Source organism: Stenella coeruleoalba, assembly GCF_951394435.1.
Source record: "Stenella coeruleoalba genome assembly, chromosome: 2".
Lineage (NCBI taxonomy): Eukaryota > Metazoa > Chordata > Mammalia > Artiodactyla > Delphinidae > Stenella > Stenella coeruleoalba.
The window spans coordinates 133,483,896-133,511,380 of NC_137147.1; the positions used below are offsets into that span (position 1 = coordinate 133,483,896).

The 27,485-nt window shown below is 58.0% G+C and overlaps 3 protein-coding genes across 6 annotated transcripts; 1 reads left to right on the forward strand and 2 right to left on the reverse strand.

Moving 5' to 3' along the window:
• Nucleotides 1–313: 313 nt before the first annotated feature.
• ULK3 (unc-51 like kinase 3) lies at nt 314–7,152 on the forward strand. 4 transcript variants are annotated; one of them, XR_013827214.1, is made up of 16 exons: nt 314–584; nt 1,268–1,408; nt 1,493–1,613; nt 2,177–2,281; nt 2,783–2,926; nt 3,106–3,188; nt 3,717–3,872; nt 4,043–4,148; nt 4,353–4,393; nt 4,611–4,713; nt 4,850–4,914; nt 5,001–5,079; nt 5,155–5,195; nt 5,562–5,643; nt 5,765–5,831; nt 5,952–7,152. XR_013827214.1 is itself a non-coding variant. In XM_079913950.1 (16 exons), the coding sequence occupies exons 1-16, from the start codon at nt 483–485 to the stop codon at nt 5,966–5,968; spliced, it is 1,419 nt and encodes a 472-aa protein (XP_079770076.1). In that variant the 5' UTR covers nt 314–482; the 3' UTR covers nt 5,969–7,152. The 4 variants fall into 4 exon arrangements, 3 of the variants coding, with proteins under 3 accessions (XP_079770076.1, XP_079770075.1, XP_079770077.1); XM_079913950.1 differs by having other exon boundaries at nt 5,562–5,609; XM_079913949.1 differs by having other exon boundaries at nt 5,001–5,195; nt 5,562–5,609.
• Nucleotides 7,153–11,197: 4,045 nt separating this feature from the next.
• CPLX3 (complexin 3) lies at nt 11,198–14,570 on the reverse strand (the record flags this gene model as incomplete). Its single annotated transcript, XM_079912776.1, has 3 exons — nt 11,198–11,422; nt 13,138–13,225; nt 14,407–14,570. The coding sequence occupies 3 exons, from the start codon at nt 14,568–14,570 to the stop codon at nt 11,198–11,200; spliced, it is 477 nt and encodes a 158-aa protein (XP_079768902.1).
• Nucleotides 14,571–15,555: 985 nt separating this feature from the next.
• On the reverse strand, nt 15,556–26,989 carry LMAN1L (lectin, mannose binding 1 like). The gene is given in 15 exon segments (XM_079913173.1): nt 15,556–15,775; nt 16,837–16,964; nt 17,624–17,747; nt 18,714–18,781; nt 19,832–19,983; nt 20,292–20,424; nt 21,045–21,084; nt 21,086–21,095; nt 21,653–21,773; nt 22,141–22,240; nt 23,659–23,717; nt 23,808–23,915; nt 24,029–24,183; nt 26,690–26,831; nt 26,834–26,989. Coding segments are annotated over 15 exon segments (1,509 nt in total). The 5' UTR covers nt 26,870–26,989; the 3' UTR covers nt 15,556–15,642.
• Between the last annotated feature and the right edge of the window lie 496 nt (nt 26,990–27,485).

Consider the following 27,485-nt stretch of genomic DNA (forward strand, 5'->3'; position numbering starts at 1 on the left):
CTGGGGACCTCTTTGAACCCCCCCTCCCCGTCTTACACACCTGCTTACACAGGTGTCTTACACAGCCGGGCTTCTCTCTTATCGCCCCTTCACGTGGGCGATCTCTAGGATGCTGTCTGAGCCTGGATGGGATTCCCTAGGTGACCTCGTCTGCCGGCCTCCACTAACTCCCGTTAGGCCCGCGAGCTCCTCAGTATCCCCAAACGGATCTTGCGGGTACTGGCGGGTCATGTGATTTCCAGTGCGGGTGGAGGCGGTGGAGGCGCCCAGGAGCAGCCACTGGAGCCCCTGGAGGGGGCGGGGCTCGGGGGCGGTGGGGAGCCGGCGCCCCGCCCCGCCCGCCGCGCTGCACTTTCGGCGGGCTCCGCTGGGGGCAGCGTGGAGTTCGGTCCTACAGCCGCGCGCTGTCCGTTCTGGGCTCCTGGCCGGAACCTGGCGCCGGAAATCAGGAAGCGCCCGGCAGCGGGCGTGCGGCGGTCGGGATGGCGGGCCCTGGCTGGGGACCCCCGCGGCTGGACGGTTTCATTCTCACCGAGCGCCTGGGCAGTGGCACGTACGCCACGGTGTACAAGGCCTACGCCAAGGTGGGTGCGGGGCGCCCCGGGGCTTCTGTGCGAGGCAGGAATCGGGGGCACGAGAACTTTTGAGGGCCTGGCCCCGGTGCCCGCCAGACCCTGAGCAAGCCCAGGCGGGTGCCGGGCCGGGAAACTAGAAAGGGTTAGAGAGGGTGTGAGAGCCGTTAGCGGCCCACGGCCTGCCCCGTCCCAGGCCGACCTTCCGTGGAGGAGGTGGGTGGTGACCGCCACCAATAGGTTTTCAAAACAAACACACATACACACACCCCGGTTGTGTGAAGAGACGGGTGGAGACCTCGATGGAGCCTCGGTGTCAGTGGCTGAAGAACAGGCTCAAAACAGGGAGGATACCTATGGTCTGGGAGGAGTATGGGGCAGGGTTCTAGAAGGCTGGACCCACTTAGGAAGCAGAGTGGGCAGTTTAGAACAGTGAATAACATGCTTTAACAGGGGCACTCTAGAATACAATGAAAGGGATTGTGGAGCAGAGAACACCAGGCTGGTGGGGAAGCCGGGATTCCAGAATCCGGGTGCCTCATTGGCCTGAGAAGGGGCAGCTGGGAAGCCTGGATGCTAGTGTGAGTGGGTAGGCCCTGTGAGGGGGAGAGGGGCGGAGGGAACCAGAGCCCTTCTGGCCACACATAGTCCCTGGTACCCTCAAGGCAGAGCCGTCAAATCTCCTTTCCCCACAGAAGGATACTCGTGAGGTGGTAGCCATAAAGTGCGTGGCCAAGAAGAGTCTGAACAAGGCATCTGTGGAAAACCTCCTGACAGAGATTGAGATCCTCAAGGGCATTCGACACCGCCACATCGTACAGCTGAAAGACTTCCAGGTGTGGGCCTGGGATGGGGCCACCCCTAAAGGGGGCTGGAGAAGAGACACTCTCCTCAAGCCTCCTCTCTGCCTTTAACCACAGTGGGACAGTGACAACATCTACCTCATCATGGAGTTCTGTGCAGGAGGTGACCTGTCTCGCTTCATCCATACCCGCAGGATTCTGCCTGAGAAGGTGGCTCGGGTCTTCATGCAGCAGTTGGGTAAAAGCCTCTGACCCCAGCCTGACACCCCTTCCCATGATCTCTGCCCTCTCACACTACCCCTGCCCCAGGCTTAGTGCTCTGACACTCTTAGCAGTCGTCTCCCAGCCCAGCTTGGATTTTTAGGGCCCATCCTTCCTATGTGCCCATCCCTGGCTTAAGGATGCTGTGAGAGAGACGGGGAGGAGCCCGATCTGTGGGGAGTGCAGGCTTCCACACGTGGAATGTAATGCAAAGACCTTATAGAACATACCAAAGACCCAAGTGCATTGCTAAGGAAGAGAGCAAGGACCTAAAGGGCTGGGGCATCTAGGGAAGCTTCTAGGAGGATGGGAGACTTGTGAAGGGGTACAAGGGAGGAAGGAGGTCACTTGAGGTGGGGGTGGGGAAAATTCTTAGCAGAAGGGGGAGCCTGGTGCTTGTATGTAAAGCATTTGGTAGACCACCCAGGTCAGAACTGGGGTTGTGCAGGCTTGAAGGGGCAGATATAAGGCTGGGGAGGTGAGAGGGTGTGGGAGATGGGCTTCTCTGACCTGTCTCTCTGCATGGGTCCTACTCCCCAGCTAGTGCCCTGCAGTTCCTGCATGAACGGAACATCTCTCACCTGGACCTGAAGCCACAGAACATTCTGCTGAGCTCCTTGGAGAAGCCCCACCTTAAATTGGCAGGTATGAGTCTGGAACAAAAGGCATGGAGGTTTGGAGGGTGGCTCTCATGGAGCCCTCTACTGAGTCATCAAACAGTGACAGACTGGGGAGGTCCAGGGATGGGCCCCATCACCAAAAGGTAGGGCCTTTCTCAGGCTGCCCAGGCTCGACTCCAGCAGTGTCATGGGCGGGCTCAGGGCTCAGTGTGTGACCAGAGTCAGGTTTCAGAGTGTGACCAGGGTTAGTACTTTATCTGTCACCAAGATTGGGGCTCAAAGTATGACTCAATCTGTGGTGGCGGTGTTGGAGAGTGTGAGGTGGGAAAGCAGTGGTTGTGGCCCCTGATAAAATTTGGAGGAGAACTGACTTGAAACTGGAGGCCAGAGAGGCACCTTAACCTGAAACTGGAGGTCAGAGAGGCCCATTAACCTGAAACTGCACTGGAGCCCAGGGTGAGGCTGTAAAGGCCAGGAGCAGAAGCAGCTGGAATCTGAGCCCTGCTGCCTGGCCTCTTGCCTGCAGACTTTGGCTTTGCACAGCACATGTCCCCCTGGGATGAGAAGCATGTGCTCCGTGGCTCTCCCCTCTACATGGCTCCCGAGATGGTGTGTCAGCGGCAGTACGATGCCCGTGTGGACCTCTGGTCCGTGGGGGTCATCCTGTATGGTGAGAGCGCTGTCCCCTGCCCCCACCTGGAGGCCTGCACTGCAAGGCCTCTCTGGGCCACTCCTGAAGCGTTTTAATGAGAACACTGACTCTCCTGGTCTGGGGCTGCTCCCCAGGAGTGGGCCAGGCCAGGCTTGACCCTATCCCCTCCCAGCCTCCCCTCTGCCTCCCTTCCACAGAAGCCCTCTTCGGGCAGCCCCCCTTTGCCTCCAGGTCGTTCTCGGAGCTGGAAGAGAAGATCCGGAGCAACCGGGTTATTGAGGTAGGTCTAGCAGGGCCTCGGCACCTGCTGCGGGGCGGAGAGAGTCAGGGCCCTGAGGTAGGAGACCTCACTGCCACCTGCACAGACTGGGGTGTGGTCTCCAGGCCACCTTCGTGGAGCTGGGGCACACTCTAGCCTGGAAGTCGGCTGCATTCAGTTCCAGGGACCCAGATCAGCCACAACAGGGAGCAAAGCCCGCTGCAGGGCCCCCATGGGGAGAAGGCCAAAGCAGACCTAGGCCCAGCCTTCCCCGAAACATATTCCAGAGAGGGGAAAAGGATCTGGAAACAGGCTTCCATGACAGCTACGGGTTCCAGTGAGGGCGTGGACAGGAGCCTGGGGGAGGAGGCTTGGCTCTCACTGGCTGCGACACTTTGACCCATCACTGTTCTTCCTGGTCTCACTTTCTCTATCTGTCAAATGTGTATCTCTGGGGCGTCCCAGGACAGGGTGGTCCTGACGGGCGCCTGGGGCTGGGGGCCTAGGTGCCGGAGCCCAGTGTGATCTGTACCTCCCCCACTCCCGCAGCTCCCCCTGCGTCCCGCCCTCTCCCAAGACTGCCGGGACCTGCTGCAGCGGCTTCTGGAGCGGGACCCCAGCCGCCGCATCTCCTTCCAGGACTTCTTTGCCCACCCTTGGGTGGACCTGGAGCACATGCCGAGTGGGGAGAGCCTGGCACAAGCAGTGAGCAACCAATGGAGATGGGTGGGCTGAGGGCAGGTTGGGGTTTCATCTACCCCTTTCAGTGGTGACCAGGTGACTTGCCCAGCAGGAGGCAGAGGGTGGGCTCAGGGCATCGCCCCTTGTGGTGAGTATGGGGGGTGGGCATGACTTCTCACTTGTCTGTCCCCCAGACCGCCTTGGTGGTGCAGGCTGTGAAGAAGGACCAGGAGGGGGACGCCGCGGCCGCCTTATCTCTCTACTGCAAGGCTCTGGACTTCTTCGTGCCTGCCCTGCACTGTGAGTGCCAGGCCGGGTGCAGCAGGGGTGGGGTCAGCCATAGCTGCAGTGCCTGGATTCCAGAAGCAGCTCCCCTTCCAGAATTTTGTGGGAGACAAGGCAGAGGGTAAATCTGGAACTTAGTGCTTTGGGGGATTCTGGAGTGTTTGGTGTGGGGCAGCCGTCTCCTCGCTCTAGACTCGTATAAACCCGCACTTTCTGCAGATGAAGTGGACACCCAGCGGAAGGAGGCAATTAAGGCAAAGGTGAATGAGAGTCCCCTGAGGAAATGGGTGAGGGATCCCAGGGCCTCTGGGGATTGGCTCTTAGAGGAACCTCTCTCCCTGGGAAGGGGGTCAGGCCAGCCTCAGTTGACCGCTGACGTTACAGTTTGGGGCGGTCCCTGAGGGAGAACCTGGAGGTGGGTGCTGGCGAGGCAGGCAAGGTGAGAGAGCCCTTCCTCGGCCCCTTGCCCTCCTGCAGGTGGGACAGTACGTGTCCCGGGCTGAGGAGCTCAAGGCCATCGTCTCCTCCTCCAATCGGGCCCTGTTGAGGCAGGGGACCTCTGCCCGAGACCTGCTCAGAGGTAGGCCCCAATCCTGGCTGACCACCAGTTCCCAGCAACTTCCCTCCAGCCTGAGGGGGAGGCAGGTTGGGGTCGGCATCCTGAGATGAGAAAGCAGGCTGCTCCCCTCACCCTGAGCCTTTGCGCCTCGTCCCAGAGATGGCCCGGGACAAGCCGCGCCTCCTAGCTGCCCTGGAAGTGGCTTCAGCTGCCATGGCTAAGGTTTGTAGCCAGGGGGAGGGGTCTGGGCAGGGCAGGGAGGAATCCAAGTCATGCCCCTAAATGACCTGGTGTCCCTGTGGCTGCAGGAGGACGAGGCTGGTGGGGAGCAGGATGCTCTGGCCCTGTACCAGCACGGCCTGGGGGAGCTGCTTCTACTGCTGGCAGGTGAGACCCCATCACCGTACTCCCCTAAGCCTCTGGCTGCCCTGCCCTCACCACGTGCCCTCCCTCTCTCTGCAGCGGAGCCCCCAGGCCGGAGGCGGGAGCTGCTTCACACTGAGGTGCCCACTGGGGTCTGGAGGCTTGGGGGGCTTCCTCTTCCCCATTTGCCCCTCTCCCATTTGTGGGGACCTCCTTGGGTTCCCTCAGGGTGCTCCAAGTCTGGGAGTTAGACCACACAGACTTGCTAAGTTGGTGGCCCCTCGCACTCTGTCAGGGCTTGGGTGCTCAGGTCAGGGCAAGGGGACAGGCAGGATCTGGGAACTCAGCAGCAATCGGGAGGCTTCCTGGAGGAAGGAGCAGATAAGGACTCAGCGGCACGTTGTTCTAATGAGGCAGAGGGTTCTGGAGAGCATCGGGAGTGAGGAGGAGCTCAGTTTGGAGGCCTCTCCTCGCCCCACGTCCATGGACATGTCTTCCCTTGGCAGGTTCAGAATCTCATGGCTCGAGCTGAATACCTGAAGGAGCAGGTCAAGGTGGGCACATGGGGGCCCACACTGGGATGAAGCTGTATGTGTTCTGTTCCTCTCTGCCTGTGGCTGTCTGTCCCCTGCTCCCCGCTGTGTATGTCTTCCTCTCGTCTCTGTCTGAAGGCCTCTCCATCACTGTCTCTGCCCTTTATGTTCTGCAGATGAGGGAGTCTCATTGGGAAGCTGAGGCCCTGGATAAAGAGGGGCTGTCGGAGTCTGTTCGTAGCTGTGAGTCCTGCCCTGGGGTCTGACCCTCCCCACAAGGAGGGGTGAGAGCTGGGGCAGCCCTGGATTCTGCCTCTTTTTCCAGAGACCTGAGATTGACGCTCCCCACTTTCCCCTCCACAGCTTGTACTCTGCAGTGACGCTGCAGGATGATTGGACAGGTCACTGGGAATTGGGGACACTCTCACCCCAGCTGACCCTCAGAATTCTGTGGCCCTCTGCCACCCTGCGGAGCAGGCTTCCTGGATGGGCAACTCTGGGACACCCCACATCCCAGCATCCCCAGCACCACTTGAAAGACTCTTAACCCCCTACCCACTGTGTGTACTGGGAGCACCGGGGTGGGGAGGACTCTGGGAGAAGAGTGTTTCTTTCACGTGACTTCTGTTATTTGGTGGTTGCTGAGCCCTGAGCCTGTTGATTTCTGGTTTTGCTCTGAGACGATCAGGGAGCCCTCTGCAGGGCACTTGTTCTCTTTCCCGTCCTTGCCAGGAGGCAGCTGTGCCCACCCCTTTCCTTCCTGGGAGCCTTTATTGCAACTTACCTCCCTCCTTGCAGTGGAGCAGGGCACTCCAAGACCCCTCAGGGAGCACCCATCCCACCATATGCACTCAGCCCCACAGAACTCACCAGTCTTCCTGGGAGCTGACCCCAGCCCACCCTCTCAATATTTTAAGATAATCCTTCATGCATGAAAATAATATCTTTTGTAGAGGTGAGGCAAATTTGAGAAATCCCATGCCTTGTTCTTGCCCTGGCCTGGGGGGTACAAGGGGAGGGGTCCTCAGTCATTCCTCCCACCTTCATCCCTCTGTGGGGAATGCCCCTACTGGCCTCGGAGCTGGTCCTGGCCTGGGATGGGGAGGCATGGGGGCTGCCTGGCCTTTCAGGCTCCAGGGGACCCAGTGATCCAGGAGACCTGATTCTAGGTCTGACACTGCTGCTACTCCAGTGTGTGACCTCGGGCAAGCTCCTTCCCCTTTCTGGGCCTGGGTCTCCCCATCTCTCCAATGGGACTGCTACTATCTCCTCAACCCCCTACATGGGCTTTCAGGAGAAAAAAGTGACTTTAATCTGGAAAGAATATATACACCTAGAGTTATTTAGGGGTTTCTTTTCTAAAAAGTCAGAGAGGGTGTTAGTGATTTCTAACCCTTCTGCCCTGAAATGCCTCCTTGGGGCAGGAGTTGTCTGCCTTCCCTATAGGAGGCTGGGTGTAAAGAATGTAATTCATTGTTTTTCTATTAAATTATTTTCTAAACTTGTTCTTCTCTTCTTGACCTGGGAAAAGCTGGAGGTAGCCCCTGTTCACAGGCTGGGACTAGAGGAGCCCCAGGAAAAGCTGGGTGACATGAGGGAGGGCTGGGGAGGCCCCAGGGTGGGCGAGTGAGAGCCACATCTGCCTCCTGCCCTTAGCCCCTGGGAGATCTGGGAGAGTCAGGTGGACCAGCCACCAGTCCTCCCACCACCCAGGAGACCAGCACAGGCCTGGGAGCCCAGGCAAGGCCCTTCCTCTCTGCACGTGGAGGAGGGCTCAATGGCAAGAGTGCAGTCCTGTTACCCTCTGTGCTCTGCACTGCACAATTCCTCACCCCAGTCGCTACCCGCTCTTACCCTGGGCCAGTGAGTGGGCAGTGAGCTAGATCGGGGAAAGGGCATCCTCTAGGGTGTCCTGTGTTCATGCTCAGCTCCCCAGACCCCCCAAGTTGGGGTGGTTTCCAGCAGCCCTCACCCCAGCCACTGATGGGGTCTTGGCCTGAATGGCACTCAGGAGCATCTTTGGGGACTTAGGGGAAGGGGAGCTCACCCCCTGGACAGCCACCAAGGCTGCTCAGCCTTCTGTGCAGACCTTAAAGGGCTGCTGTACAGGGAAAGAAAGGTTAGGAGGGACCTAATTTCCCTGAAGCCTGGCTGTTGGGAGGCAGTGTAGAGCAGTGGCCCAGAGGGCAGGAGGCATAGCTAAAATTCTGGCCTTGCCATTTGGCCCTGAAGCTTGGGACCCACTGATTAGCCTGTTTCTCAGTAAAATGAGGATGAAGATAAGTGCCCCGTGGGAATGTTAAGGATTAAATGAGTCACCGTACGTGAGCCCGGCACACAGAATTCAATAAATGTTATTTTCAGATGGGGAACGGGCTGGACGAAAAAGCCTCAGTGAGTAAAATGAGGGGAAGGAAGGAGGAGAATGAATGGACCCAGCTGGGTGGGTGAGTGGAGAAGAATGGGTGGGAGGGAGAGTGGGAGTGAGGAGGACAGGGTTTGTGAAAGACTAATTGAATAGAAGGATGATGGGATGAAAGGTTGGCCCCTCAGACCCCAGTTGTTTGTTTGTGATGTCTGCATTGGCTGGCTGAGAACAGGGGCCTGGTATTATGATACATGTGGATGTGGAGAGGAGTGGGCCCCCATGGGGGCACTGGGTACAGGAAAGGCCTGGGAGGCTGAGGCAGGTGGAGGAGGCCCTGGGGAAGGGCCCTTCCTGGGCAAGACATTTAGATGTGTCTAAGCCACCTGCCAAGGAGGGAGGCAGCCCAGCCAGAGGAGGTGGGGCTCCCTAGGGCTTTCTTTGAATGACAGAGGCCTATGGGAAATATGCTAATCTGCTTTTTTAATAATACGGTTTTTCTCCTAGGAGTGAGAGTTGTTTCTGTCTCTCACCTTTAAAACCTTGAAAGTGCCCAAGTAATGTTTGTGATGTATCTATGGTTCTTGACTACCAGTTAGAACTAGGTCTGTAAAAAAAAAAAAAAAAAGTGCCCAAGGCAGGGCAGGCCTCCTCCACCCCCTGCTGCCCACCGCCCCCTCCAGCATCTGGGCGCTTACTCTGCCCTGTCCTCCTACCTCCACTAAGTCCCCCAAGCCCAGCCAGCATTGGGCCCTTCTCCCAAAGGACCAACCCCGGGAGAAGAGCAGGGGAAGGAAGCGGGAGGCGGGGGAGGCCAGCAGAGTCTGGGGACCCCTCAGCCTGCCCTCCGTGCCCATCTCTGCCTGAGCCCCAGAGCCAGCTCCTGCCCCAGAGCCTCCACTACCCACCCCCCACCCCGATTCCAGGGGCGTGCAGACAGGTCAGAGCTGCTCAGGGTTCTCAGGCTGTGAGGAAGGAACCTGCCGCTCCCTAACCCCAGGCCCCAGCCAGCCCACTGTGTGAGGGTTCAGTGAGTGCTCACCCCCCAGCCTCCCCATGGCCCACATTCCTGCCTCTTTTGCTCTTGGTCCTGAAAACCACTGAGGGGAAAGGGGTCTGTCCAATCCCATTAGGCAGAAGGCCCCGGAGGGTGGAGTGCTGACGTGAGCCTTGCTGCTGACGCTGCCAAGGATGCCCATGCCCGCCCCCCACACACAGCCTGGGGCCGGGACTTGGTCTCCTCCAGCTCCAGGAAGATCAGGAGGGGTTTTTGTCCAGTGACTACCCCGGGGGGCAGCCTAGGAGCAGCTCAGAGGCCCAGACCCCTTCCCCTGGGATGCTCAAGAGAGAAGGCCCAGCGTGACAGCCTGAGCAGCAGTGCCCAGCTCCTGGGCCTGCGTCCTTCCCTGCCTCCACCCTCCTAACTCCTCATCCTCTCTCCTCCACCTGTCCCTCCCCACATTACCTATTGCACAGGTTTTATGTTCCTTGTTCTTATTTTACAAAGGAGGCCTAACAGAAGCTTTGCCCTTGAAACCAAACCCTCAGCTCTTCCACCTGTAAATCTTGGCTGGCTTCTCCACAGGCTGGTGTCAAGTGGGGGCACCAGGGTCAGCCTGTAGCACCTTGCTCCTCTCAGGCCCCTGGATGGCATGCTTGCGGACCCTCCTGGTTGGTCTCCTGGATACCCCCCCCCACCACACACACACACACCAGTGAGCAGGATGAGATTTGGACTCTTCACTTTTTTTTAAAGAATGGGTCACCATTTATTGATATGGTCCATCATGTGCCAAGGGCTTTACAAATGGTCACCTTTTGAAAGGTATTATTATTGGGTGGGGTGGGGCTCTTAATTTCACAGGGGGGAAAACAGGTTCAGAGAAGGAAAGGGACCTGCTCAAAGTCACACAGCAGTGCCTGGGCTGGAACACAGTTGCCCTGCCTTCTTTTTGTTACACCTTCCATTTCCAAGGTGTGGACGGGGATATAGGCACAGGTGCCAGAGACAGCTGTGGTTGAGCCTCAGCCCCTCCTACAGTCTCAGGTAGTGACCCAGCCTTCCTGAGGTGCCGCCCATCCAGATGGCTGCCACAGCCTCCTCAAAGCCCAGAGTTATTTCATCGGGCCACAGGCTGAACCTGGTGCTCAGTCAGTGCGGGGACCCCGCCCCAGCCCAGGGCCCTGAGAGGGCAGAGCTTGAATATCCTATAGGAGCTGGCACTCCTGTGAAGCTGTGGGTGGGAGGGAGAGGACACCCCTCCAAGGGCAGGGTTAGGGGCCTGTGAAACCCAAGACTCCTGGAGGTCAGTAAGAAGTGGGAGAATAGGCAGGTCATCTGGAATTTTTATTTTTCACTGAGCTGAGAGAGGAAATCCAGCTATGGAATCCAGAGAGAGTTCTACAGGAACAGAACAGAAATTGGCTGGGCCCTGGGCCCAGAGAAGGCCCGGAGCCACCTGGGCTGCTGTTCAGTGCCAGCTTCATCCTTGGCACAAGGCCCCTCACAGCATCACTCAGCTTCCGAGAGCCAGAGCCCACGGTGGCAGCTGCTTAAGGCTGTGGCTGCAGCTGCTGCCCTACCCAACGAGGGCTGTGGGGTTGACTCTTAGGGGCCGGGGAGGCCAAGCTAGAAAGTCTTAGAAATCACCCAGTCCATTCCCATGTTACAGATGATGAAATAAGGCCCAGAAAGGACACTGGGTTTTAAGGAGAATAAATGTGGAGACTTGAACTCAGGCCTCCTGACTGCTGAGGGTGTCTGCCTCAAGCCCCTCTCTAAGCGCATCTGAATGTCGGTGTCTAGAGGAGCTAGGCACCCAGGGGAGCTGGCCTGTGTTTGTGTTTGCGTGGGCCAGGATGCATCTGCGGCATATCCCTCTGCACATGCTAGGGTCTCTGTGTCCCTCTATGTGTCCCTCTATGTGTGCTTCCATGTTCAGGAACTTGGGGCCATGGCCAGAGAGGGTCGGGCCTATTCTTACAATCTTGGGAGGTCTTCCCAGGCTGAGTAGGGAGGGTGGGTCCTGAGGGGTAGGGTGAGGAATGGAGACTTGGGTCCCATGGGAGAGGGAGAAAGCAGAAGGCAGATTGGAGCCATGGATGAGAAGGGTCCTGGGGCTGGCCTGGGGCAGGGAAACAAAGCCAAGATGGGCTATGGGTCCCTGGAATTTGAGGCATGCTGTTAGCACTTATGTGGGGCCAGCCCTCTGGTCACCCCCGTGGGCAACCCCAGAGGAAGTAGTCACATGATGCGGCACTTCTCAGCTGATTGCTTGAGGCCCCCCAGTGTGGTCTGGGCCTTGTCCTTAAGTGAGCCAAGGTCCAAGCCAGGGAGACTGGGCAGCTGCCCAAGGACCGAGGCCCTTTCCTCCTCCTCCTCTGTGTCCTCCTCAATCATCTTGGCCAGCTCCCGGGGCAGCTCCACGTCTCCACCTGCCATCTGGATCTGGCTCTCATCTGTCTCATTCTGAAGGGAAGAGGAAAAGGGGTGGGGTGGGGTTGGAGCTCTGTGAGAACCCAGAGTTGAGTGGCAGGGAGGAGGCCTGGGCTGGGTTCCAGGCCCCAAGATTCTGGAGCTCCATGTTCCAGTGAGCTCAGTCCCCCTCCCCCATCCCAGGATCAAGCTTTTGACGCTGGGATATGGAGACCTTGCACTTTTACACCACCTCACTTCACTCTGAGATGCTGAAGGTAAGACACTAGCATAGTGAGTAATGACAGCATGAAAATCCTTCAGAGGCAGACTGAGTCAGCTAAGTCGTGTGTTGACTATCATTAACTACACTGAAGGATGTTACCAATCACAGTGAGGGGTTCCATTCACCAAACACCTATCCTGTGGCTGACACTGAGCTGAGTGCTTTTAATTCTCACAACAACCCTGTGAGGTAGGTATTGTTTTTCCCATTTTACAAAAAAGGAAATTGAGGCTCAGATAACTTAAGTAACTTGCCCAAGGTCACACCACTAGGAAGTGAGGGAGCTAGATTTAAACCTATGTCCCTGATTCCAACATCTGTGCTCTCCTTACACAGCACCTGCCTACTGATTGTCATTGCACTTCCCTGTCCCTTTGGGGGCCCCGGGGCTTTCCACTTTATGTCCTACTGAGTTACAGCCAAGTCTGCTCTCTCCTACTGGACTCAGTGTTCCCCGATGGCAGAGTTGTGTCTCTTATACGCTTAGTGCGAGCATTGGAGGAATGACTCCATTCCTAGCTGAGTTTAACTCTCCCTTTGAGAGATTTTCAAAAGACTAGTGTGCTCTGGGGAGTCAGAGGCAGCCACGGGCTCAGTGAACATTTGTTGAGTGAGTGAATGTGACATTCACATATCTGATCTTCCAATTCAAGTGGAAGATCAAGGTCAGGTGTACCGCAGCCTGTGCTTCTGTATCTCTTCAGAGTCTAGCACAATTCTGGGCACGGGGAGTGGCTTGTGCCTCAGTTCCCTCCTTAGGCAACAGGAGTAGAACACTTACATGGTCCTCTGATGCTGCAGTACCTAGGGGAGACATCCTCCTGGCTGCTTGGCCAACCAAAGGGGTTCCTTTGCTCTCTGCAGACAGACTTCATACTCTGGAAGGCAGCAAGGGGTCCGGGAGCAAGTGCAGGCTCAGCATGCAGGGGCTTGATCTCTGATCCCGGTTCCATCACTCGCTGGCTGTATGGCCTTAGCCAAGTCCCTTAATTTCTCTGAGCCTCAGTTTCCTTATTTGTAGGTGTGGGTAGTAGCTACCTGGCAGAGTCACTGAGGGGTTAGGTAAGGGTGTGAGGGTCAAGTGCCTGGCCCACAGACGGTGCTGCCTTCTTTCCACCCACCTCCCTCCCTGGGTGTTCAGAAGCCCCAAGAGATTTCACCTGTGGTAAAATCTACTGCCTTCCAACCCTCCATCTGCCTAGGCCTGACTCTGGGTTGGGTGAGTGGGGGTTGGAGGAGAGAAGGGCCTGGAATGGCTCCAGAAACACAAACCTATCAGTCCCCCGAGGGCTGGACTACCCCTCAGCGCCAAGCCCTGGCTTGGCGGGCTCCAGTTAACAGTGAATGAATGAACGAGTGAGAGAACCCATGATTTAATCAAACACTCCCTGAGAGCTGCGGCGCCGGGAGCGGGGCAAAGGAGTTCGGGGCCCAGAGCTCAGGGGTCCCGGTGGTGCCTTACAGCCCGGGCTCCTAAGCTTACCTTGGGCAGCCGGTATTTGTCTCGGAAGTGGCTCCGCAGCGTGGCCCGCTCTGCCTTCCTCTGAGTGAACTGCGCGTCCCGCTCCATCCTGTGGGGGCACCGGGGGCGGAATCACTGCCCGGGCTGTGAAAATGGGCGGGGTCTGCGAGGAAGGGGCGGGAAGGGTCTCTGGGTCCTGGCGGCAGTTTGCATCCCTCCTGCCCGAGGGCCTGTATTTTGGGTGCTCGGTGCTCTGACCAGCCGGGATTAGTCTTTACTGCCTCTCCCAGCTATCACAGAGCCCTTTATCGCCTCCGTACCCGTCGTTGGACGGGAGCTATCGGGGCGGGGGTGTCTGTCTGTCTGTCTCTGCAGACCCTAACATATGTCCCTCGCGGTCTCCGACTCGGTCTTTTCCTTTCCTGACAGGTTGTGTCGTGTGGGGCGAAGTATTCAGGACAGACATGGGTTCGCGTCCTGAATCCACTACCACTTTATGTCTTTGAGTAAGTCACTTACCTTCCTCTTTTGTAAAATGGGGATAAGACTTTGCAACTCACAAAACTGTTATCACGATTAAGTGAAATAATAGCTAACATTTAATGATTTGCCATGTTCCAGGCGCTCCGCTAAGCAGTTTATGTGCATTAAGTAATTTAACCCTCATAAATACATAAGGCACGTTTTATCACCATTGCCATTTTACAGAAGAAGAAACCGAGGCACAGAAAGGTTAAGTAACTTGCCTAGGGTCACCCAGATAAAAAGAAACGAAGCCAGGATCTGACCCAAACAGCTTAGCTGTGGAGTTCAACCCCTAACGCCACCCCAGCTCCCTCTCTGTCCCAGCGTCGTCCTCACACAAGTAGCCTCAATTATCTATGAGTGCCCCCATCTCAGGATCTGTCTCCATGACTGATTCCGCCTCAGCTGCACCGCTTTTCTCAGAGCCTCAGGCTCAGAGGGGCTCCAGCTGGAAGACACAGACGGCTGGGACCAGATCGGATTAAGGGATTACTTGTTCCGTCAGAAACAAGTAATGCACGTGCCCTCACCTTGTCCCAGGCCCCTATCTCCCCGTCCCCCACTCCTTCTGGGCCCGAGTGTGGAGCGGGGTTCTGGGTTTGAGATGGGATGGCTCTGGGGGCAGCCTAGAGGGCGCATCCCAGCCTCTCACCTCGTCTAGAAAAGTAGGGGAGGGGCTCGGGGTCTGAGACTGCCCTAAGGGTGGGCCGCGCGGCCCTTGGGGGGTGGGGAGGGCTGCTGGAGCCAGGAAGGGATCCCACTCACTTCTCTTCCACCAGTTGCTTCTGGTACTCCTCATACTCCTCTCGGCTCATGCCCTGCGCTTCGGCGGCCGACTTGTCCCCGTCCCCCTTGTCCTCGCCGCCCCCCAGGCTCCCAGTAAGGTTCTTCAGCTGGCCGCCCACCATGGTCTTCACCATGAACGCCATGGTCTTCGCTGGCCCGGGCACCGGGCGCCGGGTACCACGCGGCGGACACCCAAGCACGTCCGCGCCTACTTCAGCACTAGGGCTTACGGACAGCTCCTGCCGCAGGCAGGAGCCCCACGCTCTGCACCGCCCACCGCCCGCCCCTGTCCGGGCCCGCCTCCACCTCCCCAAACCCCTCCTCACAGGGGGCGGGGGGCATGCACGGGGCTGAGGAGGCGGGACCACGTGCTCGCTCCTCACACCCGCCTCCCCCACGTGCCTCCTTCAATGCCAAGCTCCTCTGGGCACTGCTGCCAACGGATTGGGGCCGGCCGCGAGGGGTTCGGGGAGGGGGTCGCTCCCCAGGGGAACGAGCTGTGCTGTTATACACCCAGCACACAGCTCCCTATTCTCCCGCCCACTTCCTCCTCCCCGGGTAGCCAGGATTTCAGCTGGGAATGCGAGTAGCCGTGGTCCCTCCCCAACCTTCTTTCCAACCCACTGCCCCAGCAGCTGCCCAGAGAGCTTGACACTGGGAAAGGCAGGGAGATCAGAGAGCAGGGAATACCAATTATGGCTCCATGGGTTGCCTCTCAGAGTTCTGGGTCACACGCCTGCCCTGCTGACCCCTGGAGCTACAGGGAGCATCGAGAGAGAGTTGTTCGTGGTGATGCTGCCTGGGCTGGACCAGGAGGCACCACTCCTTGTTCTGGCTGAATTTGGGCACAGAATTATACACAGCTGTGACTCCATCTCCCACCATAGCCCAGGGTTCAAGGCCTGTGGGGTAACTGGTCTTTTGTCAGTCAAGCCAGTCCTTGGCCTCCTTGCCTGCTTGGAGCCCACGCTCAGCTACCATCTAGAAGAGGTTGCCTTCAGAGAGATTAAGGTGAAGCTGGAAGGTAAATGACCATATCAAAGCTTGAGGAGAGGGAAATCACCTTTAATAAGGTTGGAGCTCCCCAAAAGCTAAGGTGTGGGTAAGAGCTGGGTACCCAGAGGCAGAGGACACTGGCCAAGCTCTCCACCTCCCAGACATAGAGTGACTTCCTAATAATGAGAAGTGGACATTTCTTCAGGGCATTGAGGTAGGTCACCCATGTATGCTGAGGGAGAGGGGCTGCCTCCTCAGAGCCCCCAGGGTCCTAGGGACTTGTGGTGCAGGACTCAAAGGAAGGCTGCCTGTGGACAAATAGTCCTGAAGGTTCTTGTCCAGCCCCTGCTTGCTGCCAGGGAGAGAAGAAGTTTACTTGGGCTTCTCCCTTCTGGGCTCTTGAGACCAGGCTCCTTATATCTACTACACCCACCTCCCTGCACTCACTGCACCATAGCACCCCCTGCTCTGGGGCCTTCTATGGCTCCCTTGGCCTGCTCCATCAGTACCACACTGTCCTCCTGGCATTCAAGGTCTGTCCAGGTCGTTCCAGCCTTATGGCCACCATTGCACTCATATATAACACATAAGCCTGTCATCATTTCCACCTCATACCTTTGCTGTTCTCCACATCTGCCGGCCGGCCCCTCTCCCACTGTGCTTTTAAAACAGCACACTTCACTCCTCCGCCAGGACCACCCCAGCGCGCACTGATTCTTCTTGTCTTGAGATACCACCAACAAGGACTGTCCGGTTTCTAAGCTCCTTAGCACACCTTACATCTCTAAGTGTTTCATTCATTTACGAACACTCATTAAGCAGAAACGGTGACCTCCCCCCAACCTTTTAAATTCTCTTTGCCCAGTTTCACAAACTGGTCCCACCCTTTGCTCTACAGTATTGAACTTGCCACTTTTTCTCCAAAAGATATATTTTTTCATGCTTCCATGCCTTTTCTCATGCTTTTTCCTCTATATCAATGCCTTTACTTATCTTGTCAGGCTGGAGATCTCCTAGTGGCCTTGAGGACCCATATCAAATGTCCCTTCCAGGTGATTCCCTGATCTCCCCAAGCTGGCTCAAGTACTTTTTCCTGCACTCTTATAGCCCCTGAGCTTCCTGCCATCATGGCATTGACCACAAAGGACACGACTGTCAGTTACTTGTCAGTTTCTCACATTAGAGAGTGAGTTCTGTGAGGGTAGGACCTAGATGGGACCAGGAGATGAGCAGTCAGTCAGTAGTCTCTATTGAAAAAAATGGGTCCTAACTTGGGCGCTGCTTCTTGCCAGCTGGGGGACCATGCAGGTCCCCCGCTGGGCCTCAGTATCCCCTCTCTCAAATTGAATGGCTATGGCCCAGACCCAAGAGATGCTAGGTAGGTGTGGGAAGTCCTGCCATGGGAAGGCCCACCTGAAGTGTACATAGCAGAAGAAGCCTGCAGTCTGGATGAGGAGGAAGAACAGGAAGATTCCAGGCTGCAGACACGAGGAAACCCCTGGGGGCCGACCAGGTGGGCAGGAGTCCTTGGCTGCCGCTTTCTGAAAGGAGATGTTCTAAGATCCTGGATCAGCTTCTTACCCAGAAGGAGGGAGGGGACCTAGAATCTGGGCCACTGTTGGCTTTGTTTCCCTCTCCCAGTGTTGGGATACCCTGACTCTCATCCAGGGAACTTGGAGAGAGGGCAGAGTACAAAGCTGCCTCCCCACCCCAGATCCCATTGCTCCATCTATGGGAACAGCTGGGAGGGCCTGGGGCCTGGGATCTCCAGGGGGCCGAAGTCTCTAGAGATAAACAAGAGAGAGAAGTAGAGAGCAAAAGACAGAGTGATGGAGAGGGCAAGGAAAAGAGCAAGATGGGGCGGGGCGCAAGGAAGAGTGGACTTCACCACGAAGCTTTGAATGATCTTGGGCACAGCCCATTCCCGTTTATCTTCTGGTCATTGTGGAAGCTGGGCCAAGTGGTCTCCAGGGCCCTGCTGGTACTGAGAGTCTGTGGGACTCTCCAGAGAGCAGAGAAGGCAGAGAGAAGATGATATCTGTGGGCCCGCATGCCTGTGTGCATGCACACACAGACACAGACACAGGTGTGCCTGACAGGAGTCCCAGGAGGGGAGGGCAAAGGCAGGAGGGGCCTGGGGCTGCAGAAGTGCTGGAAGAAGGGGGCTGAGCCCCACGGCCCCCCCTTCCTTGCCCCTCACCACTGGACCCCGCAGGTCCTTCTGCAGAAGGCTCAGGATCTGGGCCAGCTCTAAGAAATGATGCTTGGTGCCCACAGGTAGATAGAAGACCTGGGCTCTTGAGGCCACGTGAGCAGCTGCATTCCTGGTGCAGGGTGGAAACCAAGGGAAAGAGCTCATTATCCCCTCTGATTGCGCCCAAACTGCCTAACCATTTCTCATAATCCCCAAAGGCAGCACCTGGGTGAGAAACAGACGCCATCCATATGGCTCCTTTTGGGGACTGGTCTTTTGAACCCCAGAGCTTCTCCTCAAGACAGCTTTAGCTCAGAGAAGCATCTCCCTAACGCTGTCTGTCTCCACCCCAGGCTCCCTGGGCTCTGCCTTCAGTCTCTGGCCCCCAGGGATTTAGATCCTTTTCCTCATCCCATCTTCCCTCCCCCAGGCATCTAGATGTAGGGAGGAGGGCTGGGGTTGGGGTGCAGCCACAGCATACAACCTGAAGCCATCCTCCTCCCATGGCATCAAGGTGACCCCCTGCCCCCAGGGCTCTATGGGTAACTCCAGAGGCCTGGCCTAGAGAGGGCTGCTGGGAGGCCGGAGGAGGGTAAAATGAAGTCATGGACTGCCCACCCCCCAGCTGGGCCTGATTTTGGTTGTGCTCCCTCCAAGAACCCCATCAAAATGTTCCCTGCTGGGACTTCCCTGGCAGTCCAGTGGTTAAGACTCTGTGCTGCCAGTGCAAGGGCCGCGGGTTCGATCCCGCATGCCGCATGCAGCGGCCAAAAAAAAGTTCCCTCCTTCCAGAAGCTATCACTGAAGGAAGGCTCAAATTTACTAACCCTCCTGGGGTGAGAATGTCTCAGGGAGTTGTGCTTAAACTAGGAGTTTCAAAATTTTCACTTGATTCAGTTAATTTCAGGTCAGTTCAACAAACCTAACTCAGCCCCTAGCCCCTCGCTATGCTGCAGACTTTGTGCTGGGTGCTCGGGAAATGATGAAAGGAATAAAGGATTAATGGGGGTGGCGGTCTTCAGGCAGAGAAGCCAAGTTGGTGGATGGAGACTTCTCCTTCCTCTCCCCCAGGATCCTCATCTCCCTGTGCCCTTACCTCATCTCTTGCAGGTCTTGGAGCAGAGTCCGCTGTCCACGGAGTAGGGCACTGACCTTAGCTGAGTCCTGCAGGAGTGCCAGCCTCTTCTCTAGGGCCCAGGGCACAGCCCCTCTCTTCGCAGAGTTCACCTTCCCCAGGGATTTGCAGCCCTCTTCCTTCTAGAGGCCTTACGCCATTACCTGGGCCCTCCTCATTTGGGATACATTAAGTTTCTCTAACCCTCTCCACCTGGGCTTCTGACTCCCGCCTCCTCTCAAAGCCTCTCCTTGAGGATGGTGGTTTCCCCCTTGACAGTGGCCAATTGGGAGCTTTCTCAAAGTCCCTCCCCTTTCCAGTAGTGGTTCTGCCCCAAAGGAGGCCAGTCCTCTCCTCCCCACTTCCCCCAGGGCACAGTCAACTCCCGGTGCTTGGGTCGTTGCCCACGTCTCTCAGGGGTGGGTAGAACCTGGCAGGGGGAGTCCTGGGCCTGGCCTTGCAGTGTGGCCTCCCTCCCCTCTGCCCCACTCCAGCAGCCCAGCCTCAGCTGCTCTGTCCTGAGGACATGATTCAAACCTAGAGCTGCCAGAGCCCAGCAAAGCTCACAGGAGCCGCTGGCCTCTTCTGACCAGCATCTAACATCTTGACTGAGCTCAGCTCTCAGGCCCCAGGCTGGGTCTGCCATGGGACATGACTCCCCAGGGGAGAAGCCAGGATGGCAGTGGAGGGGAAATGAGGATTCTGAGCATTAAGCAAGCGTATGTGAATCAAATCACACGTGGAGCTACATGCAAATAAACACCCGGTCTATTTCTGTCCCTTGTCTGGAGACCCACATCTAAATACGTGGCAACTCGTTTCCCCAGCCCCAGCCGTGGGGCTCTGTGAGCCTTCGCTTGTGCAGAGCCGCCCTCCTGCCCATTCCCCTGCCTGGCAGGTCCACCCCATCGTGCGACCTGCAGCATTTCACCCCTGCCCTCGGTTCCCTCCAGACCCTGGGGGAGACTAGTTCCCCAGTACGGTGCTTGCTCCTCTTTCTGGACAGAGGGAGCGCACTGGTGCCATCAGACCCAGTGCCCGTGGGGCTCGGCTTCTCCAGGCCTGCAGGCAGCCCCTTGGATGCCTGAGGGGCCACTCACCCAGGCTTCCTCCGGCCTGGCTTGGCCTGGGGACACCAGCTGCTTCTTCCGTTGCCTCTCAGCCTGTGCCAAGTGCTTGGAGAGACCCTGGAGAGCCTGCAGAACCTGGCTGTGTCTGTGCAGTGTCTCCTCCAGGGCAAAGCTTCTTCCCCCTGGGGATAGGGGCAGAGCTGGGACAGGCAGCCGGCAGCTGGGGTGGGGCAACAGATCCTATCTTTCGAAGGCTTCTTGGAGGGCCAGAAAGGTGTGGCTTCTGCCTCCAAGACTCTCCCCTGGAAAGAGGTGTTTGGGTGGTGGGGCAGGGACAGGACACATCACCTGGGCCCCAGAGCCTGCTTACATATGGCCTCCTCGGGCCTCTGTGTCCCCACTGGTTAAAGGACTCCTGGTTCGAAGGGAAGAGGATCCTGTGACCCTCAATCGAGCCCTTGCCCCACCTGCCCGTTCCCTGGGTCCCTACCCTCTTCCTGGACTTCACAGTTCGGCTTTGGAATCATGTCCTCCTTGGTGCCCAGGGCCAACCTTGCCCGCAGCCCTTCCAGCTGCCTTGCCAGGCGGAGCTGCTCTGTCTCCAGGAAGGGCTGTGGGGGAGGCTGGAGGAAGAAGATGAAAACTTAGGCCTCAAACCCGTGGGAGATCTGGGGGCCGGGGAGTCTCCTCACAGGGTCTCCCACAAACCCAGTCCCCCTCCCTGACCAAACATTCACCCCAGGATGGGAAGACACCCCCACCCCGCTGGTTTCCCATACAGCTGGTTCTCCTTCTGCTACCAGCCCCAGAACTTTCCAGTCCTCCCAGCCCCACTGCACTGCCGACCCTCACACCCTTCTCTCCTGCTGCAGCCCAGACCCCAGCAGCTCTCTCAGGCCTCAGGCCTTGGTCCATGCCACTCCCTGTGTTCTTCCAAGCTCATCTTTGCCATGCGGTCTTCCCTGCTCTCCTGGCTGGTTAGGACCTCTCTGTGCTCCCATAGCTCCTAGTCAGGCTGGGAGGTCCTTGAGGACAGACAGGGCCTGGCTCTGGGTCACCTCTGGTCCCCAGCACTGCCTAGCACAAGACTTGGCCTGAGCAGAGCTCCATGAGCCGGTAGAGATAAGGGTTGGAATGACAGGTCTGGTAGCTGGACATGAGAAGAGCATCTGGGGAGGGGAGGGATCCCTGGGCTGCCTCTCCCCCAGCCCTACCCCCAGGGAAGGCCCAGGGCCAGCGCTACCTCTGCACCCGGCTCACGCAGACTGAAGGTCAGGAAGGACATCATGGTCATCTGGAAAGGGGGGTAGAGAGGGAAGGTAGCTCCCACCCGGCAACTCACTCACTCAGCCCTCTCTCCCCCCGCCTCCATTATGTTCCTGGCAGGCAAGAGATCTGGGTGACTTTGGGCAGCTCTGACCCTTGTCTTGTTCACTTCATGGGAAAGGTGTGAGGATCAGACCAGCAGGTGGGTGGGCTGTGAGGGTTGACCCCCACACAGAGCCAGAGGGGGACCGCCAGTGAGTGAGAAAACTGGACCGTCCTGACCTAGAGCCATGACCACAGGCCGAGCAGCACCCTCAGGCCACCACACAGAGGCCACCTCCTCCGCGTGGCTCTGACCATGGTCACTGTCCTCCTCAGCAACCTTCCATGGCTCCCCAGTACCCAGAGTGTAAAGACCAAAGCCCTGTCATTCCAGGACTCCCACCTCTGGCTGCTCCCTGCTCCCCAGCTGAGTTCCTCCACGGGTTCTCTGTTATATCACATCCTTTTGCTCCATTTCTCTAAATGTCCCTTGCGGCTGTCCCTTTTCCTCTTGCCACACAGCTCCCAGCTAGGGGCCCTCACCTGTCAGGGTGCTGGTGGCTGCCGAGACCCCAAAGAAACCTCCAGGGGCCAAAAGCAGTGGCCCCACATCGACACAGACCTCATCCGGGTCACTGGGAGTGAGGTCACTGTTCAAGGACACCTGAGGGGCACAGAGGGCGCGGGCCCCTTGCAGAGGGAGCCCACTCCTCTCCCCTGACCCCGGCAAGGGGATCGCTCCCACCTGACTCACTGGCTCCCCTGGCCTGGAAGGCGGGCAGCAGCTTGGTGTCAGAGTGGTGCAGAGGGGCTCGCACACCCGGTCTCACGCCAGCCCCCCCAAGCATGTGCTCAGGGCCAGTTGGGAGTCTGTGTAGGGAGGAGGATCCCTGGGGTGCTGCCTGCATGGACCAGGGACAGTGTGTGGTGTCACAGGTATATCTGTGGGGTCATGGGCATTCATAAAGCTCGAGCCCTGTCATCTGCACTCCCTGCCTGGTGGACCCACAAAAGCAGGAGGGGAGACTCCCACGCAGCCTCTGCCCCCAGGAGGTGATCTGTGCTCTGAAGGGGTAAGGCCGGTTCCGGAAGTCCTGGTGGCAGGAGCCCAGCACCCGGCTGGCTCCATCCCTGTGGGCACTTGGAATCCAGCCAGGCCACACAGGACCCAAGGCCTAACCAGCAGGTGTGGTCCCAGAGGCCGTTCTTCCCAGGCCTGCAGTGCCAGCCACCTCCACTGGTGCAGGACCTGTCCTTGCTGTCTAGCTCGAGCCTCCCTTGCTCTCTTCTGCTCCTGTAGCAGAAGAGAGGGGAGCGGGGAAGCAGGCCTTGCCTGGCAGAATGCTGGGACTCGGCCCTCCCTGGGACTCCTCCCTAGGGGGCAGAGCCTGGACCAACAGTGGGGTTTCCACCCCCAGTCCCCCGGCCTCGTCCCACGGGCTTCCCTCTGGGTACGGCTTCTCTTTCCTCTCCCTTCTGCCAAGCTTGGCCTGCAGCAGGACAGACAACACGAGACTCATCCTAGCAGCCAGGGACAGTGTGACCAGCCTGCCTCCCCCGCAGGGGCGGTGCCGCTAGCTCTGGGTGTTTGTTAGGAGTGTTGAGCCTGAGACGTCCTGAGTCTCTCTGGGCTCATGGACACACAGAAGCTCTCACACCAGAGAGCCTGTCACCACTGCCTTCAGCCACGAGGGAGGCAGCGCGGGGCAGGGGAAGGGCCGTGTGACCTGGGGCAAGTTACCTCAGCTTTCCAAACACTAGTTTCCCCACCTTTAAAATGAAGATAATAATTGAGATTCGCTCATAACATTGTTATGAGGGTCAACCAAGTAATGAATGTGAAGTACTTGGCGCTGTGCCTGGCGTACAGTAAGCTCAGGTCATAAACGTTAGCAATTACTCTAATTGTTACGAGCTAGGGGATGCCTGCCGAGAGACACTGACGAGCTGGCCCAGCTACTGAGGAGGCAGCCTGGCTCAGGAGGGATGGGCAGCCACGTCATCTGAGAGAAAGAGACGGTGCAGGCAGGCAGCTGGTGTGGGAAAGGCGTGGACACTCCATGGGCAAATCTGCCCTCGTATCTCAGCTCTGTGCACAACGGTGTGACCTGGGGCAAATCACTTCCCCTCTCTGGGCCTCAGTGTCCTCACCTGTAACTGGGCACTAATGATCCCCACTTCTCAAGAGTGTCAATATGAGATGATCTGAGTGAAAACACTGAGCATGGGCCCCACCTCGCATCATTTCTCTGCTCCCGCTGCCTGGGGCTGTTGGGTTGAATGAGTTGAGGACTCAGTGGGGGCTTCCCAGGAACAGCAAGCAAACTCTGGTCCCAGGCCCCAGAGGAGGAGGCACCTCTGGGACCGAGTGGCAGGGAGTCCCAGGGCAGTGCCATCAGCTTAGATGAGAGACCAGAAAGGAGGGCACCGCCCTAGGAGTGGGGCTCCTCGCCAGAGGCCAGGGCAGGGGCATGGTGGGCAGAGCGGGTAACCGCCAAGCCCCTGGCAGCGCAGGAATGGGGTGCGGGGCAGGCCAGGCGGGGTCTTACCCAAGCGCCCCGTAGGGGTTGTGCCCATCACTGGCCAGCACACGGATGGCAGGGCTGTTCTGTGTGGGAGGTGACAGCAGCCTGGGCCACGGGCACAGGGAGGAGGGGGAGGGTGTGGGCGGGACGGCGGGCAGGAGACCATGACTCACCTGGGTGTCCTCAGCTGAGGAGTCGAAGAGGGTCCCAATGCCGTCCCCCGAGTCCAGCGCCCCCAGGACAGAGCCTACTTGGCCCCTGCCCTGGGTGTACCACACGGCCTGCGGGTCCCCAGCTGCTCAGCTCAAGGGTCCCTGCAGGACACTGGAACCCTGGGCTCACCACCAGCCCCGCTGACTCACCCCCTCTACTGGACCTCGGTGGGGCCACTCACCATGCCCTGGGCTCCCCGGCGCCCCTGCCCAGTCACCCTCATCTGCATTTCCACCTCCCAGGCAGAGAAGAGGACGGGGGTCCTGCTCCACACGGCACCATTCCAGTTCCGCATGGCTGGGGCCAGCCGTACCTCCTCCGGGCCTGGGATGGCATCTGCGGACCAGGGCAGCTCAGGGCCTGGGCCCCTCCAGCCCCTGCTCCCCCATCATTCTCTCTCATTGGTCAAGGCTGGGCTCCAGGAGGAGGAAGGAGGTAACATCACAGCCGTTAGACAACAGGCTGGCTAGTCCGACACAGGAATCCACCGAAGAAGTGAGACCCCAGCGCGGCTGGATGGGCCTTTGCCAGGGGAGGGCAATGGAGGCCAAACCCACACAGAGCACTTGCCCCGCATTCTCATGTAAGCCTCACCACAGGTCTGTGTGGCCTGCTTTTATAAGACCCCCTTTTATAGATGAGGAAGCTGAGGCTCAGAAAAGTTAAGGAGCTAAGTGAATTGGAACTCAGCTCCGTCTGACTCCAAAGTACAAGTTTTTTCCGCCATGAGACAGATTTGTGTCCAACCCTTTGTGTTTCTCAGATGAGGAAACAGAGGCCCTATGAGGGAAAGGACATGCCTGAGACCACAGAACACAGGGGATCACCTGGAGAGAATAACCACGTGGACGGTCAGAACTCTAGACCCTGAACAGACACTTGGGTGTGTCCAGACGCGGCTGGGCCTTCCTAATGGGGGCACCTAGGGGACATCTCAAGGTGGGGAAAGTATGAAAGCGAAGGTGGGAACTGGTCTGCGGGACTGAGGAAAGGGTGAGGGATGGAGTGAGTGTGAGAATTACCACTGGTGTGGGCGGGGTGGGGGAGGAGGGAAGAAAGGGGTGAGAAACTGAGGCAGGCTTGGCAGGAAAAGGAGAAGGGTGATCAGAGGCCCCGCCCCTGCTGGCTCCCCTCCTCTGCGGCCTGCCAGCCTGGAACGTGGCCCAGGGCCCAGTCCCTGCCGGCCGTTCTAGAGACTGATAATCCAGCCTGTTTGCTTGGCAAAGGCCAGAGCTGGGGGCAGGGAGGCTCAGAGGCTGCAAGGCCAGGAGTGCCTCTGGAGTGGCGGGCGGGAGGCAGAGATTGCCCACACCTGCCACCCTTCTGTGCTCTGCCTCATGTGGATTGTTCATGGGACCTCCCCCTAGACTGTGGGCTCCTTGAACCAGACTCAGCCCCGTGGCTCTGGGCTGGGCACACAGGGCATGGGGTGAGTCTGATACAAGGAGGAATGAATGAATGGACAGTGAGCATATCACTGGGTGGCCTTGAAGAATATACCTCTGCTCCCCTATATGGCCTGGGACATCCCAGACTTGGCATGGCCCACAGTGTGAGTGTGGAATGGGCCTTGCCATCTCGGCCCTCAGGCATCCTGGCCCCGAGGCAGGGCCTGGCTCCGGGCTATGAGGAACAGCCCCCTCCTTGGCTTACCTCCTGTGTCTCTGCGAGGGAGGACTGGGCCTAAACCCTGCCGAGAGGGCCGGTCTTCTTAAAGGGATGTTTGTTCTGGTCTCAGTTAGGAATCATGCTGTTTTTCAGAAATTTCATCTCGCAGACACGGAAATACACAATGGATCTGCTCTCCCTCTTTGGTTTGTCTGCTAGGAGGCTCTGAACCAGATCCACGGCCCAACTCTGAAGGGTGGGCAGACTTCACAGCTTATGTTTTGGCAACAAGCCACATTCTTGGACTCATTTCAGGACTCAACCCTAAGTCTTATTCTTCTTGCTCACCCCTAATTTAAACTCCTCTGTATTGCATAGGTCCTTATAAGTCCTCCAGAATCTTTTTAGAACAAGACCAAGCAGAAGAGAGATTCTTCGTAGGTCTGGATTTCGAAGGCCCTGGATACAAAGTATGGGCTAAGATGCTCTCATGCTTGCTTCCACCCAACAAACATACAGGGCAGGGCTGGGGCCCTCTCTGGCAAAACAGCTGGCCATGGGGATGCCTCCCTCCAAGCAGCCCCCTAGCTCTCTTGGACAGCCACAGACCCAACAGCGTGGAGCCAAAGTGTAGGTTGCTGCTGGTCCAAGTTGCCTGGTGTCTGTGTGTCTGGGACTCATCCTATGAACGTGTGTGTGTGTGTTCACAGGTCCAAGAGGCAGGGTGAGGGGTCCTCCAAGGAGGGGTAAAAAGAGAAGAGAGGGCTTCCCTGGTGGTGCAGTGGCTGAGAGTCTGCCTGCCGATGCAGGGGACACGGTTCGTGCCCCGGTCTGGGAAGATCCCACATGCTGCGGAGCGGCTGGGCCCGTGAGCCATGGCCGCTGAGCCTGCGCGTCCGGAGCCTGTGCTCCGTGATGGGAGAGGCCACAGCAGTGAGAGGCCCGCGTACCGAAAAAAAATAAATAAATAAAATAAAGAGAGAAGAGAGAAGCCCCAGGGCAAAGAAGAGGAGAAGCAGAGAGGAGAAACTGAGGCTGCTGGGTGGGGGTGGGGCTGTCGTGGAGCAGCAGACAGGTCTGGGAGGGGTCCTGGGCCCCTGGCACTGGCTGCCCAGGCCTGGCCCCATCTTGGGCAGTGGCTGGTACTGGCAGGCCTGCTCCCCACCAAGTCACAGCCACACAGAGCTGGTCAGCCCCTCCAGTGTTCCACCCTGGGCATGGCTGGCCCCCTTACCTCCGTGATGGCTCCAGAAGGGTATTCCAGCCCCAGGCAATGCCAGCCTTGGTCCTTTGAAGCTGAGCTTGTACTCAAATCTTCGCTGAGGAGGGTGGCCCCACTCAGGGCTGTGAGGGTCCAGGAGTAAGAGGAGGAGGAGAGGCAGAGCAAGGGATCCAGGCCACGGACCACCAGCATTGTGAAAGGATCTGGTATCTGGGCCCAAGGGTGGATTTGCAGCTGGGAGGCCAGGGAGGGCCTCCTGGGATGGGGCCAGGTGGGGAGGAGCTGGGATGGGCCAGGAGCTGGGTTTTGGCACTGTCCTCTCCCCACCTGCCAAGCACAGACATCCTGTTCCTTCTAGGCCTGACCTCAGGCCCCGCCCGTCACTTCACCTCCAGCCTGACGGGCAGCCCGACCTCTTGCCAACCTGAGCTCTGCCCCTGCTCCTCGTCTCAGGCCATCCTTCTACCTCCCTTCTGCCCCAGCGGCTGCAGGGCCTCAGGGGTCACTGGGATGGGCCACCCTCCGCAGCTCTGACTTTCTTCCCTGCCTGGGATGGGCCCCTACATCCTGCCTCCTTCCCACAGACGGATGTCCCCACTGTCTGCCCATTACCTACCCACCCCATCCTTCCCTATCCTGCTCTCCCTGCCGCAATACTCCGCTCTCTGCCATATTCCCAAACGCTCATGCCTCCAAGCAACCTGGTTTCCTCAACAAATAAAGAATATGAAAATAGAAAGAGAGTCTTAAGAGACAGTAAATAAACGCAATGCATAGACCTTGTTTGGAGCCTAATTTTAACCAACTA